General features: G+C 35.8%; 1 protein-coding gene across 3 annotated transcripts in view; it reads left to right on the top strand.

Moving 5' to 3' along the window:
• LOC140757965 (peripheral plasma membrane protein CASK) overlaps window positions 1-16,338 on the top strand; it is a 318,332-nt gene that overhangs the window by 15,751 nt on the left and 286,243 nt on the right. For all 3 annotated transcript variants that reach the window (XM_073093887.1, XM_073093885.1, XM_073093884.1), the window contains 2 exons: window positions 1,040-1,161; window positions 2,638-2,808. In XM_073093887.1, the coding sequence (XP_072949988.1) occupies window positions 1,040-1,161; window positions 2,638-2,808 (293 nt within the window). The remainder of the gene's footprint in view (window positions 1-1,039; window positions 1,162-2,637; window positions 2,809-16,338) is intronic.

Here is a 16,338-nt window from a genome sequence, read left to right as displayed (position 1 = left end):
TGGCTTAAACGGCTGACAAATGCGCCAGCCATTTAATGGCTGTCATGGTGTAATTTGCGCGCAAAAATGCCGACATGTGCAGGTAAGTCGTGCAAAAACACGAAATCGAAGAAAAAGTGCGGTGAAATATCGTTTCATTCGTAAATGATCTAAAAACTACATTTTTTTAATATTTTTCAAGCACGATAATAAATAACAGTGAAAATTTCAACTGTCGAAACTGGCTACATTTTCTTGTTAGGAGTGAGTAATCTTTACTAATCTATGATTGAAGGTGGTAGACTTTGTGGTTCTTTCCTTCCTTTCCTTCCCTATGTGGTTCGACTTGGGCGGCACAACCGCATCTATTTCTGCCTCATAACAGCAGCTTTAAGCGTTGGTGTGTTCTGGTTTGAAGGACGTGGTAAGGGAGACATACTTTTCTGAGGCGTTCCATCCTAATCCTCAGGAGTAGCGCCGCATCTGTGGCCGATCTCAGGTAGGAATACCTAACCCTATCTATGGTTGATTACAGATGTCCATGAGCGGCAGTAGCCACTTACTAACAGGTGGAATATATATACACATAGATATCACTAAGGTGATATCTATGTGTATAATAAAAAGGAATGATGTCCATAGTTTGTTACTTCAAATCTGCCTCGATGGACCAAAAAACAAGATGCAGGATCTTTAGGGCTACAGTTACTTGTACAGGAGCTAATGGATATATTATTTTATCGTATAACTGAGGTGAGATAGATAAATTGTTAAATACATTTGATAACAGATAATCAAATAAGCGATACTGAAGCTCATATATAAGCTAGTAGAGTCCGCGCCAAACTGCTAGTGCGCTCTGAATATAGAAATGAATCGCGTCGCAACAGCAAATTAGCGGGACATAGACAGGGCGGGACCCCACCCCGGGACCCACCCGGCACCCGTCCACAGCCCGCTCTCGCCCAGGGAGCATACAACTTCAAGGTGGACTAGAAGTTTGGCGCGGACTATACATGAATAAGGGAGTTTGGCAACTAACATGTAATCTTTGTTTCAGCTGTTAACCTCATAGTAGAATCGCTAGATGACGTCGCCGTTCTGCAAGATGGTCCCACGTTCATAGATCCGGATCTGTTTCACAGCGTGCTTGATGATCTGCAATTGAGAGCTCTGTTAGAGGTAATTATATATAAATTGTTTTAGACTGGAATATTCGCAAAAAATGAACTACTATCGGTTCGAAAACATAAGCCCTTGCAAGGGCGCCGTAGATTGAATCGCCAAGGCGAACGGCGCTGTATTGCAAGTTGTTTCTGGCGTCGTTGCTATTGCGCGTCGGCATTAAGCTGCACGGCACATGTTACGGCACCATAGATATCCCCGTTACGGCGAACGGCGCTGTGCTGTAACCTATAGTAGAGAAACATATATTTTTTTAATTTAGACAGTTTTCTTATAGTTTTAAATTAATTATTGCGATTAAGTATCCTTGGTATTTGACCCAAAATGTCCTACGTAACTGGTGAATGTCGCCTATGCCAAAAAATTTGAACGCGATTTTTACTCACTTTAAAAGATCGGTTTAATTTAATTTTTTTTTTTAAATTATCAAGAATCGGTGACAATACACGATTTTAATAATTTTGTCCCATTGTCTTTACGAGGATCATCAGCATTAACGATTTTCGAGGCGGTGTTTGAGACAGGTGGCGCCGCGGCTATGTGGTGCGGACTAAATCATAACTAACTAAACAAGTGATGCTATTATGTATCTACAAAGTTCACCACCGAATCGCCAGATGGCGTTAATTATCGGGATAAAGTTCGTGGCACCACTCGACCGAGCTACTCGTCGAATTGGGACACACTAAAAATCAGTGGCCGTGGTTCGCCGCGGTGAGGCTGAGTGTGGACACTTTTGTTAAATTTTACTGCAGCAATGTTCTGATTTGAAAATTATGTTTACTATTATTTATGCCATATATAATGTTGTAGTATTTTTTACAAATAAATATTTTTTTCTTTCTTTATTTCTAAACTGTAATAATTTTTACATTTTAGTTTGATTAAACGCTAAACGCTTAAACGCTTTCTACACTCACAGTCCCACACTAGGATTCCCTGTGTGGTGCCATGGACACACATATACAAATACACAAACACTCAGAGCTACAAACAAAATCTAAATTCATCATTTAGATATCTGTTTAGCCGAGGATCGAACCCGGAACCTCTTGCGCGTCAGACCAGTATGGTGACCGCTTCGTCACGCGGGTCGCGGGATTTACTATATTTTTTTTGTAATATAGGAGTAGCAGACAAGCATGCAGTCCACCTGATGGTAAGTGGCTACTGCCGCCCATGGACCTCTGTAATCAACCCCAGATAGGATTAGATATTCCTACCTGAGGTCGGCCACAGATGCGTCGCTACCCGTGAGGACTAAGCTGGAACGCCTCGGAAAAGTATGTCTCCCTTACCACACCCTTCAAAACGGAACACAGCAGCGCCTAACACTGCTGTTATTAGGTAGAAATAGGTGTGGCGGTGGTGCCGCTGGAGTCGAACCGCAAAGGGTTCTACCACCTTCAATAGCGTGGTGTTAAGTTTTTTTTGAATTATATTGTAATTTATACGTACCTTGTCCGTGTTAAGGTGTACGACCGCATCGCGTGCACGGTGGTGGTGACGATGGGGCGCGCGCCGGCGGCGGAGGGGCGCGAGCGCTCGCGCGCGGCGCTGGACGCGCGCCCCGCCGCCGCCGCGCCCGCCACCGCCGCGCACATACACGACCTGCGCCGCCTGCTCAACGCGCCGCACGTTAAGGTACGTGCCACTGTTACGTGTTACTATTGTTTGTACGATACGACTACGATTTCTGTGTTGCGTCGTGTTTGTCGATGAAATTTACGTGTTATTCGAATGTTATTAATTTTATTGGGTGCCACTATGATTTGTGTGTAGCATTCAATATTATTGCTTTATTCGAATGCAAACAAATTCATCTACTTGTTATTGTGATTTTAATGATAAACGTTCGCGACAACGACAACTACAATATCTATAAGAAGGTTTCTATTTTTTTTATAAGAAAACTATCTTCTGTAGTTTGTTTGTTTGTATTGTCATAAAACATAACATATGGCGGGATTGTGTCGGTTTTGTTACAAAATTCATTCAACGTATGTATATTATGATTTCTGCTATATCCAAAAAAGTGACACATTGAGTTACGAACGAGGTTGTATAGAATTTGTTATTAAATTATTTCTGTGTGGATTATGCGTTGGGTTGAACGAACTACATACTAAATTACCTAGAGTGTGGTTGTAAGTTAGGACGCGCGCCCGCCACCGCCGCGCACATACACGACCTGCGACGCCTGCTCAACGCGCCGCACGTTAAAGTACGTGCCACTGTTACGTGTGTAGGGAGTATAGCTCCCGCGCCAAACTGCTACTCCGACCCGAATATAGAAATGCGCAATAGCAAATTGTAGATACTAGCGGGACGAAGACAGCACGGGCCCCCCTCGACACCTGAGGGGCAACTAAACCCGAGCGCAACAACTTATAAGCGGACTTGAAGTTTGGCGCGAACTATACTGTTACGTTAACGTAGGGTATGAGTACGAATTGTGCCTTAAGTTTGATATTATCGTTTTATTCGAATATAATCAAATTTATTCGCGACTTTTGCAGATTTTTGATAAACGTCCGGGACAACGACAACTACAATATTTAAGTAGGCTTCTTTTTTTTCAAAGAAGAAAAATGTATTACATTTTTATGACGATTTAGTATATTTTATTCGAATATATCCGTTATTTGACGTTTGTAATATTTTCTGAATCTACTCGGACAAATTCCGTGGAACATACAGTATCACACATCGAGTTCAGTGGGAAATTGTCAAAACAAAAGAAAAATACATAAAACTTACATTTAACGGGATTATGTCGATAAAAAAAATCATTTAGCATGTATTATGAGTTCTGGTATATCCAAAAAAGTAAGACATCAGGTTATGTAAGACAAGGATGCATAGAGTTTATTAGTATTTCCAGTAAAGTACTGTTAGGGTGTAAGTACTAATAGGGTGATACTACATTTGATTATATGTGCATCGTTAATCGAGTTTATTCTAATGTTTGTTGACAAATGCGCGCGATTTGACAGCTACAATATCCAGGAAGGTTAAATAATTGTGATGAACAAAATATATTAGCTAATTATGTCGATCTCTAGATTGACATTACAAACGTCGAATAAACCTCTAGGTTTATTCGTCGTTTGTAATGTCAAGCGTAACTACTTTAAGTTAAAATTTATAAAAAAGAACGGGATCGTTTGACGTCTATGATCAAGATATAATACAAAAAAATAAACAAAATAACCTAAAAAAAATATTCATAACTTGAGAATTTTCATTATGATTGTGACAAAGGTCTTTATGGCGCTGGTTTACTAAAACCGAGGGTTCATTGAAGATCATGGACGAAGAGCCGAAGTTGATCAACGCGACAGCCAAGGTAGGTAGGTAAAATATTCAAAATCTCCAGTCTCCACTCTTAAGATGCCGAGAACAATACAGATCTTTTTCAACAATCATTTTCAATGTGTATGCGATGAAAGAAGAAATTCACTTCATCTTATATTACTTATGTAAGCGTTGGTTCGTCGTTATTGTCTAAAACGAAAGAATATTCCTCAAAATATCCTGTCTCCGTATCCTTTCTAATATATAAAAATTACAATATAAGGGTAATTTTACATAAAAACACATTACTGTCCCAGTGTTATGATTATATCAACATGGTTTTATTATAATGGACTAATGCAAGCATACATTAAAATCGTACGAGGGGCGTGTGGTCGAAATGATAGGGGTTTATCGTCTGGTGATAAAATAAAAACGAAACAGCGGCGGACCGAAGGAGCCGTAAAATGTAGAACATAGTAAAGAACAGAAATGACAAAAATCGTTTTGTTAATAATTTTTGTCTTCGATATTTATTATTATGTTTTTACTGCTTCTATACAAGATGTAATGTACAGAATATTTGTTCGGGTACGTTCAATTTTGTCGATCAGAATATTTATGTCCCAATTGTTTCCAACTTCCATTACTTAATATTTTTCCCAAATTACAGGACTTACTTTAGTACTCGTTTACTTTGCAGGTTATGTCCTTCTTCTATTACTGTTATGTGGGTGCTCTTTAGTTATAGCTAAATCCATTTTACTTTACAACCTTTTGCCATCTGTCCTGTCTGTTAGCATTTTATATTTTTTAAAGTACGTCTTCCACTTTATTTGTAATAGAGTGAGCTTTCGGCATTAAAGCTATTAACTTAAAATGTAATAAATAGGATAGGTACCTAATAATGCTGTCTGTCTAACAATTGCGTTATTTTATAATATCGGATACCAATTTGATTTCTTATGAAGCTCTTTGACATATAATAGGTCATATTTACATACCACCATACCTGTTAAAATACTTGCCATTTCTATTCATTGTCAATTCTATAAGCAAAAAACGGTAGCCAAATTTTACACTCATACTGTCTCATACAGACGTTAGTTTCGAGTGAGTTACGGTAATAATGTACAGGAGTTATTGTTACGGTTTTACGATTCGTACTTTAGCGTAAAATTTGCGTTACAATTGGAAATGAGGTTTATATTATTTACGCCGTATTAAAGTTTAAACATAAACAGCTCATTACGTAACAAGTTCCTATATAAAAAAAAAATATACTATTATATTTTTAATTTGCACTTTTCTTGAAACTTTGTGACTACGGTTCCTTGGATTTAAACATCAGTCACTGGTATTATTTTACTTATTGAATATTTTATATGGACCGTGAAATCCTAATTAATGTATTATACAATTAAACAAAATCAAATTTGTTTCTTTTAGTATCCCTTAATATGATATAGGTTCTCGTGCAGTCCCGTGAATCCCCGTGGCTTGTTTGCAGCAAATCAACTCACATTTGTACCTTAATGTAGTAGTGTGTTTTACCGTCATGATTTTAAGGCGAGGTAAGAATATCCTTACGTATACGGTCCCACTGTCTTTAGTGGAAGAAATTGTAGCAACTGTAAGATCACGTTGGACTTTTAACCGATTTTATCTCGTATCTCCATACTGGCCCATGCATTCACAAACCATCTTAGAACAGGTGGAGTTCATATCTTCTGTTATCGTTTACCAACGTAAATAAATGCTTGCTACGAAGCGTAGTGGACTTGCACGTAAAACACAAAACGTTCTGAAGCGCTGACAGCCCGATCGTGTCGCTGTATCGTAAACGATCGGAATACGTCTCATTGAATTGGATAGATGACGGGTTTATTGTTTTATATCTGTTTTAGAGGCTCGTTCCATTCGAAATTATGGGGAACTATATGGGCTGCAGCCAAATTATTGGTAATGCCCCTCTTCCGTATAGAAAACATCATGTATAGAAAACTTTTTGTTGGGTAAAGCACAAAGAGTTTTATTTTATTAGGCTGCGAATACGGAATGAGAATGCCTTTGAACGGAACTCAATAACAATAACTCGATTTCTTTACAAGTATGAAGAACAACAAATAGATTGTTATCCAAGTCTGTTACGTTTTTTACGTAACTTGCGCAGCCTTTTCATACATTGTAATTTTGTTTTACCCACACGAATATTAAATGAGTTTCGAAGTTTGCATAATGTACCGTCGATGTATGTGTATTTAGAAGCTCTGACGCAAATTTTCATATGCACGGATTCGATGTTAAGTTTGTTTTTACAATCTTTTAACTTGCTTTGTCAGATAGTATGTATGTGAGGGTCAAGTCTTGCGAGTAAAATTTGATCTATTTCCCAGTATTCAATTGAGCTGAAATTTTGCATAAACGTGAATAATGCGTCATATGTGGATATTGTCACGTCACTCTAAATCAAATCTGGTGAATGCTCCAATATAGCAGATCAATTATTTTTTATGCAATCCTATAATATAATGAAATACGTACAACACGTTTATAAAAAGTTTATGGTTAGTAGTCACTGTCGCTCGTAGATAACTGTTATAAACTCTTTGTTGGATTAAAGTCTGCCATAGAGGCATTCCTTTTTTGTGTAAATTAGTGTAGGTCTTGTGTCACTTTAATTAAAAGCGGTGCACCTGAGTAGTCAAGGCCGTCGATAGACTCTCGTGATTGACTCCAAATAGTACATTTTCTTCTCTACAATCGTATAAAAAGTATTTTCCGAATCGCCATTCCCAGAACTAAATCGAGATAACTAGAGAGTAACATTAAACGAAGGCAATCTAATATCAATAAATTCCCAACGTAGAAATTTAATCCGCACGAAATCTATTTTCGCTAAATCCATTCAATCGTCTAGAAGTCCATTTCGAACTGGTGAATAAGGGTAATTATTTCCAAGTAAATGCTATTGTCTAACGTGCCGAAGGCTGAAACTAAACGGACTAGGAGCTCGGTTGTTTACCTAATCTAGATGTTGTCTAGACTTTCCTGAAGTTTGTTCGACGGTACTTCGCGCCTTCGATGATTAAGTGCCAATGATTGTTGGCTTTGTTTGTTTTGTGGTTTCAGTGAATGATATAGTATCAAAGTTTTATTATATTTCGGATTTAAAACAGTTTTATAACGGTGTCGTGTTGTTTTATGTTATTATAATCACGAGGTACTCTTACTTTGTCCTTAGAGTATCAATGCAACTATAACCAACCTCACGTAGGACGATAATTAATAAAAATTAAAGATTACGGACTTCTATTAGTATCCTCTGAGTTTTACATTTAAAGGGCTCTATGTTTTGAATAGTAATAGGTAGCCGGTTTAAATTTTCACATCACACATGTTATTGTGACTTATTTGAACCGCGTAAGGGTTTCTTCATAACATGTTTTCGCTCTAGAAATATCCACGTTCAAGCGTTATCCTAGAATACGAGACAAAATTAATGCAGTTTCATAATAAAGCTAAAACGGCTTATTACATAAAAACTGTGGCCTGGCATTAAGCCAGTCTCTAAAAGCATGCGCGGTGAGGTTTCTTTTTCAATCTCTTCACGGGAATTTAAAATCCGTACCTCATCATGTTTTCTATTAGGATTTTTGGTTTCATAATAAAATCTTAACCAGCAATTTCACGAGGAAAAATATTTTTATCGAAATTCTTGCCAAACCAAATTTTGTTGATCTGTGAGAGTGCTTGCCTCTAAATTTTTTTAAATAAAATATAGATACGATTTTGCTGAAAGAAACGACTAAATATACCTGCAACTAAACAACGAATTAAAAATGATATATGCAAACAATAGGTATACAGACTGTTGTCCCTGTAGTACCGGGACCAGAATAGGGCTACGGTATCCCCTGCCTGTCGTAAGAGGCGACTAAAGGGTGCTTTCGGGGTTGCGGGCGGCAAGAGTGGGAGCTCGAACCGCCCGGCTAGCGACCCCGGGAAGGACGGCGGTATGTGGGGTCGCATTCTGTCGTATACACCAGACGGTGTGGTGATACAAACTCACCTAAGCGGAGCCCTATGGGGCAGTGCGCTGAGAGAACTCCGGTCGCGTTCCTTTGGAGATCCCGGAGACCTCTACTAAGCGCCGAGGACGACCACCGGGGGGCTTTTAGTGCGGTAAAAGTCCCACATAACCCCGTGTCGCTCCCACGGCACCTTTTGAAGGTTTCCCCCTCGTGAGAAAAAATAAAAAAGGTACACAGACTGACCTATGGATTATTCCGAGAGTTAAAAGGATTTATTAATAAAATACCTTCTGCTGTTTAGACGCAACTTATCGCAATACAAGCTGAAACATGACATTATTAATGAGTGCCACTCGTAGGCATGTCATAATTTATCCTTACAAAGTTTGCAAAGTGTCAACCCTCTTTAATTTAAGGACCAGTTATAAGGTCGGATTCGGTTATTTATTGTAGACGTGTACTGTTCGTGTTTCGATTACTGGCTTAGTAATCGAAACACGAATTAATTGCGTTAAACAACAGGCATGTTCAGATATTTGATATTAATACAGGAAAATGTCCAGTAGTAACCTTGAGTTTTATCTATAAAGTTCTCTAATATGTGTAATGTCTACAAATCCGCTCTTGGTCATCGTAGTAGACTACGACCATAGATAAGTATAGATATCTCACCGCCTTGTAATTGAAGGAAGACATTAAATGACTTAAACGGCTGACAGTTCTGTCAGCCGTCTAATGGCTGTCATAATGTTATTTACACGGAATAATGCCGACATGCGCAGTTAAGATACGGAATCGAAGAAAAAGTGCGAAGAAGAATATCGTTTCATTAGTAAATGATCTAAAAACTATATTTTTTTAATATTTTTCAAACACGAAAATAGATGACAGTGACAATTGTCAAAAGGTCACATTTTGTTGTTTGGAGCGAGTAATCTTGACTAATCTATGACAACGACCTATAATACTGATTTTGAGAGAACATTAAAACAATAGGACACGCGTGTAAAATTCGCATTTGAGCGACTCCGGGATGTTTTAGATGTAAAATGGCATTCCGGAATGCGAGGCTACCGTTGCAGTAGACGTTATATTTTCATTCGTACTTTTCAGTCCCTGTTTTAAAAGTAAACTGAAATCATAATCACAGATTCTTTGCATGCATTATCTTGCATTATTGTTACCCAAACCCAAACATGCAAGCACCACTTTGTACATTTTGTTTGCCATAGGTATATAATACCTTTACTTATGTCTTTGAACTGAATACAATTACTATGCGACAGTGTGAAATTTTAATATAGCAATGACATCAAATATATTATTCAATAATATGTCAGTAGCATTTGATACGTTTGATTTGTAGGTAAATTAATTTAAAGCCATTATGTACGTGAAACAGATTTTGCTAATTGATTTCTGTTCTAATAACGTTTGGTTTCATTATCGTTGTCATATTAATTATATTCGGGGAACATGTTATACTCAGCCAATGTATTGAAAAAGTTGTATTATTGTTAACTAGTTAACTTATAATGGCGTGTTTTAGGGTGAACCTACATTTTACAAGCACAACATTTTTTTTATAAAACAACTTTGAAGAACGTCCTGTATTATTTATTTGTTTAAACAAATATTTTTTTTGTCATATCATATTGTCTTCATATCTCTTCTTTATTAACTTTGTTTTCGATGTGTTCCTAGAATGTTACAATTTCATTTATTCGTATTTAAACTTCTTCGAAGTTTAAAATGATTATTATGTTTTACGAGCACTCGTAAATAAGCACCAAGCCATGTAACAAAATTACTTTTACAAATTAGAAGTTATGATGTCATGATGACTAAAACTGTAGACGAGTATAATAACACGAAGGTATTAGTAGTATACGAAACTCTTCATAACACCATCAGATAGAGACCGCCGACTCCAAAACATATTACCAACGTAATTCGATAGTCTGTACGGTAGACTCATGAAACTTTTAATAGATCGTATTAACTTTGCCATCGTCAGTCGTAAAGACCATTTCGTCATTAACGTATTTCCACAAAGCAACGCCTGATGCTATTAACAATTTTATTCCAAGCAAATGGATTAAACATGCTTCTTCAGATCTTCACACACATATAACAGAATACGCATCATTAAGCAACAAGGTTTTTTAAAACTTTCATCATTAGAGTGTGCGTTTAATAAATTTCTTGTTCCATTATTCACAGATGACAATTCCAAATTCGAGACGACGAAACTTGCCCTTAACGAAACGGGATCAAGTTGGCAGACGGTCTTATTACTGGGATTTTATTAGATGTTTCCCTCGCGACTCTAACTCAGTTACGTAACTTTTTGGGTGTACTTTATCACCTTAGCATTAACTGAAACTTGGAGAACATCGAAAAACTCTGGATACGAGACACGCGAAATGGGATAAATAGCAAATAGATAGGATAGATAGGGACGCCGACGGTTGGCGGAATGTAAGTTTGAAAGGATTATTTGGGTCGGGATTTTCTCATGAACATATTTATTAATTTACATAAAAGGTTACCCTATAAGGTATTTGGAAATATGATGCTTTCAAAATACATATTGACGTTTGATATAAATTGATATTTCTTTGGGTATCTTCGTAAGCTTTTTTTCTGGAGTTCCCTAATAAATATTGTAAGGTGTATCATGTCGATATTTTCTGCTTTGATATTTTTATTAGGTACAGTTATGTCACTATATGAAGACGTACGAAAATATTTGACATAAAACCCGATACTGAGTTACATACTAAATAACAATAAATTACTACTATACTTATACTACTATTGTTTAATGTTTTGTTAACATAAGACAAATTATTTAGAAATATTATATAACTACAATTTTATTTAATACATTAATAAACTTCATAAATAGTAAAACACAAAGAACTGGAGAAAAGTTATTAATGTTTGTCTAATTGTACGAGTATACATATATAAACCAAAGTATGAAGAAAAATGTTTCAAGAAAAGAAATCTTTAGCGCACACGCGCTTTTCAAAGTGAATTCCTCCGTACCTCGGCGTTCGCAATTTATTAGTAGGCGTGAGACGGGAGATACACAACACGGAAACACAATTTAATTTTCGGGGGATGGTACAGGCTCACTGCGCTAAGGGATGACATCTTAAGAGGTGGCGGAGGATGATTTAGTGGACTCTGAGTGAATATTCAGTGATGGACCCGACGTCTCGCTTAGGTTTATGTGCGACGTGGTGACAATGTAATTTTGAGGGTTGACGATGTGATCCCGGTGAGATACCTATTTGTTTAGGGGTGACATTTAATTTAGTGACTGATACAGTCAATTGTAAACGATTAAGGGAAATACTGATTAATCCTAATACAGATGTATTTAAGTAAAGTTATGAACCCGTGTCAAATGGGGTACTTTAAAGTACGGTTAGATTTTGAGCGTTTTTTATTCTCTATAATTATATTCCTGTACATTAAAATAAAAATAAAATATATATAATATTAATAATAATAAAAACAGGTAATTCTTTATTATCGACTACAAACACGGGTAGAATGCAATTGTCTCCAAACCATTTTTGGATACTGACGGTTCGAGTTCAATCTTCAGTTAAGTAAATATAGAATTTAGTTACGAATACTCAGTTTACTCACGTTTTTATCTTGCCCTAAGGAGTTACTTATTTCTTAATGTATTCAGTTTACAGTGAGAGCTACAAGGGTAAACTTAAGAGTCTCTCTATATCCATGGCCCCATAAAACTATGTGTAGAATTTTTATTCTTTAGGTTTGTTTTAATATTTGCTCGATAATTGTATGTACCTGTATAAGACGCATAGAAAAACGTGTTCTTTACTTTTCAAGTAAGAAGAAATTCGTAGTCAAAATAGGTATGTATATCTTTATTCGAATTCTACTAAGGCGCTTTGATCTACAGTTCATAGGATTTGCACGGACGGTATCGACATTCGAACATTCCAAGTTTAAGGTAGTAAATTTGAGAGCTGTTTCACAGTTTCTTCACGTCTTGGCACAGCTGTTCGCAGTGGTGAAATACCACCTAAACTTTTCTTTAAAATTTATAGCGCTTCAAATTGCTACTCTTGTTTTGTGTATTTTATTTATGTCGGTGTCTATTTATTATTGCTGTTTACAATTCGGTACTTAGAATGAGATCTGTCCAAACGATGGTTTTTAAAACGTAAGCCTACGATTATTGCAAGTTTTTTAAACTTAGTTTCTCGTTGTTAATTACGAATACATAAGTTGGCCTATTATGTTCTTTTTCACCAAGAAGTATTGAATTACTGATACAAAATCAATGTCTTAGCTATTATGTCTTAGCGTCGAACCGAGAATTCGTGTGCCGTAGTTTCCGACCATTATATTGCCTTTATTTTACTCTTAACTCTAAAAACAGAATATTTTGGTAATCAGTTGGTTGAGAATGAATAAGCTAATCAACATACGCCCATTATTAATAATAATTAATCAATCTTTTTATTTTTGCCTACACAAGATCTAAATTTCATAATTTGTAGTAGGCGGTAATTGTCAAAGTGGATAGATTAATTATTAACAACATGCGATATTGGACAAGGTATTATCTAATTAAATGAATCACCCAAGCCTTACCATGTTTAATATATTAACTTTGCCAATGAATATATTTAACGGTCAAACCCATCGTAATTATCACGTATCTAATCGTAAAACTCTGGCAATTACTACTCGTAAACTAAACTTCTGTATCATAATCTGAAATTATTTGTACACCGGTCTCACTAACCGTTAAATATTTCAGCAACTTTCAGTGCTTTCCTAAATTAAGTGGAAAATCGAAACTCGGCGGCGTTGAATTTAAAACTCTGAAAAATACGAGGGTCCTGCTGTGGGGACGTTGGATTTTTTCAACACCAATACGGATTTTTTGCGGATTAGAGCATAATGCTCGGCGTCGTCCCATTAATCAGACTAATGACTACCATCCGTGTGGGTTTTTGAGGGAAGCTAACGTGTGCTGATCTCGAAAACGAAGTCACGTTGCAATAGGTAGCGCAGTATTTGCCAATCGCCATAGAAGGGAAACATCGAATTTCTTTGAATCTCACACGTACACTTTTTATGTTTCAAGTTTTAGCCTACTATTGTTATACGTAATAATGTATTTCTGAATTAGTAAGTCTGTTACGACAGCTTAGAAATTAAATGACGCATGTTGGAGTACTTTTTCTATAAATAACAAATAAGTTTTGCGGTGTGCTGCCGCAATCGAACTATAGTGACATCAAGATTATTTGTACACCAGTAATTATTGTGGACAGTCCCCAAATTTAACCGCTAAAAAGAAAATTATATGAAAATTTAAAGCGGATGCAGATCGTCACTTCCGCTCTTCCGTTATGTTGCCACGATCGCTTAAACTGAAAGCTTGAAATTTCAGGCTGAATATTGCCACACCGATGCAGTAAAGTATAGCCTTGTGTATCATAAAAGTTAGAAATTACTGTAGAGATTAGGTAATTTATTATTTTTTAATCACACTTACCTGAAGAATTTTGTTCACTCACTATCTGATTTTTAGGTCGAGTAATAAATCATGTTAAGTATTTTTAGTAGTAGCATTTTTAGAAGTTATTCTACGAAAATGACGTCATCAGTTTATATGATTATTGTTTACAAGCGTTTCACCCTGGCTCCCTTATTAGCTCATTAGGACAAATGGGTATTTAATTTTCCATAAGCCTATTTCTAGAGTCTGTTACTGATCAATTAATGGAAATATGTTTACTGTTTTTGGGCATGTAACGTAAATATACAATACAGTTTTAAATATATAGATAAAGTGGTGTCAAAACGTTAAAAAGTCTTATTTCTGACGGATGATATTTTAAATCGAATCCATTTGAGAAGCAAATTGTAATAACGATATTCTCCCCTTTGCCGCTTATTGAATTGTTTTCCTTTGAATCAAATTTAATTGGATCGCAATTGTTCGTTCTTCGTATCGTGGGCATTGAATCGAACTGGAGATATTGATTTAGTTTCCTACACTTGGGCAATTACTTTACTAGCCGAACTTAAACCACTTGGAGAATATGAACATTTTACCATGTTTCAATTAGAACTAATCTTAATATGCCTAAATGGTTTTTCCAACGTGTGCGATAAATGGTACAAAATATTTAACCAAATTAAATATTTTATTAATATCTTTTTATGCTAAATACTGAAATTTACTCTTATTTATATCAAACAAGACGAATTGTAATAATTTTACCGTTGGCACCACTGGTTCGCTTTAAGGATATTTAAAGCAGACCTACTTATATGGGACCTTCGAATGTAGAGTATAGCTCAAACAGGACTCCTGTTTTTTTGGGGACCAAATTACTGCCATACATGTTGAGTTATTTTGGATTTATGCGTTAGCAACTTTTGTTATAAAAAATCATGATTATTCCGAAATTTTTCCCTCATTAATGAATGTTACAGATTTATTAAATCCCTTTACCCTGAAGTGTAACCAAACCGCGGAATAAATGTTATTTAAAACACGCTCCCAAAGCGCTCGAAACATCAATACGTTGAACATGAAAATCGTAATTAAAATCCTCTTAGTGTTTCATTCCATGTAAGTGCTCTCATTGAATTAATGATTGCTCAGTGTTATTAAAATAAATAATTGTACATACGTATTCAAATATTTATGAATCCAATGTAAATTCGGTTATTTTTGTGTTGGATTTTTCGGAGGTAAGATGGAGTGTGTGGTATTTAAAGGTCAACCAATATTAATGAATTTTATGTCAAACTGTTTAAAGATGCGCTCGCTAGTGTGGAGTCTTATTTCGTAGGTACACTGTAGGAATCCCAACTGTCTTTTGATGTTATTAAACGAGGACTTTCGGCTCAGTCCTTAGGGATTGCGATGGATATGTGATCAACGTGGAGGAGGATTCCTGTCTCATGAGGGACAAGAATAATATAGTGTTTAAATGGCCTACAGAGGTTACTTAACATCTCATATCTATTATCATATTAAAGAGGTACTCATTATTTTTATAATTTGAAGGTAGTAGAACACTTTATGGTTCAACTCCAGCGGCATCACATTTATGCCTAATAACAGCAGTTTAAGAGCTGCTGTATTCTGGTCTACGATCAGATGGATAACAATATAGTAAGCTAAGCAAAATATCATCATCATCAATTATTACGTCCTCTCAAAGTAAGATGAAAAACATACTCTATATACTCTATATTGAAATAATAATATAGAGCAGGTATACCTACAGTTAAATCGGCGACCTTCTCTAATTGTTCCTTTATAAGACTCGCTATTAAGCTTCGCTACATAAAATTTTATTCCGTTGAAGTTATTGACATTGCTTGTCTAAAGAAAGATAATACCAACTTTATTTTATTAGAAATATTACGGTTATTCTGTTTCACCGTCCTTTGATCTTGAGTTTGTCTTTTATTTTCTTAATTATAATTTGTAAGTAAGATTTCAACAATGAACTATTAAATCATTGTATGACTTTTTGTTTTGTGTTTCAGTAATAAAAAGAAATAGGCGGTACCTAAATATACATATTTAGATGCGATGACTTCTACTACAGTTAGTAAATCTCTTATCGAAACACGAGTCTTAATACGAAATACGAAAATTAGTTTAAATAGGTTATTGGACAACTTATGTTATATGAATTAAATAGTTACATTGGTGATAAGAACTGTAATAGGTCTAACTTATTTGCTGAAAGATTAGTTATTTTATAAATTAGAATTTCATGGAAAAGATGCATATGTAATATGTATGTTAACA

The sequence above is a fragment of the Epargyreus clarus genome, unplaced genomic scaffold (assembly GCF_041222505.1).
Source record: "Epargyreus clarus isolate Ecla_fem2 unplaced genomic scaffold, WU_Ecla_fem_2.2 ptg000005l, whole genome shotgun sequence".
In the NCBI taxonomy this organism is placed as follows: domain Eukaryota; kingdom Metazoa; phylum Arthropoda; class Insecta; order Lepidoptera; family Hesperiidae; genus Epargyreus; species Epargyreus clarus.
Note: the sequence above shows the minus strand (reverse complement) of the source record. Positions and strands in the feature narration are given on the sequence as shown.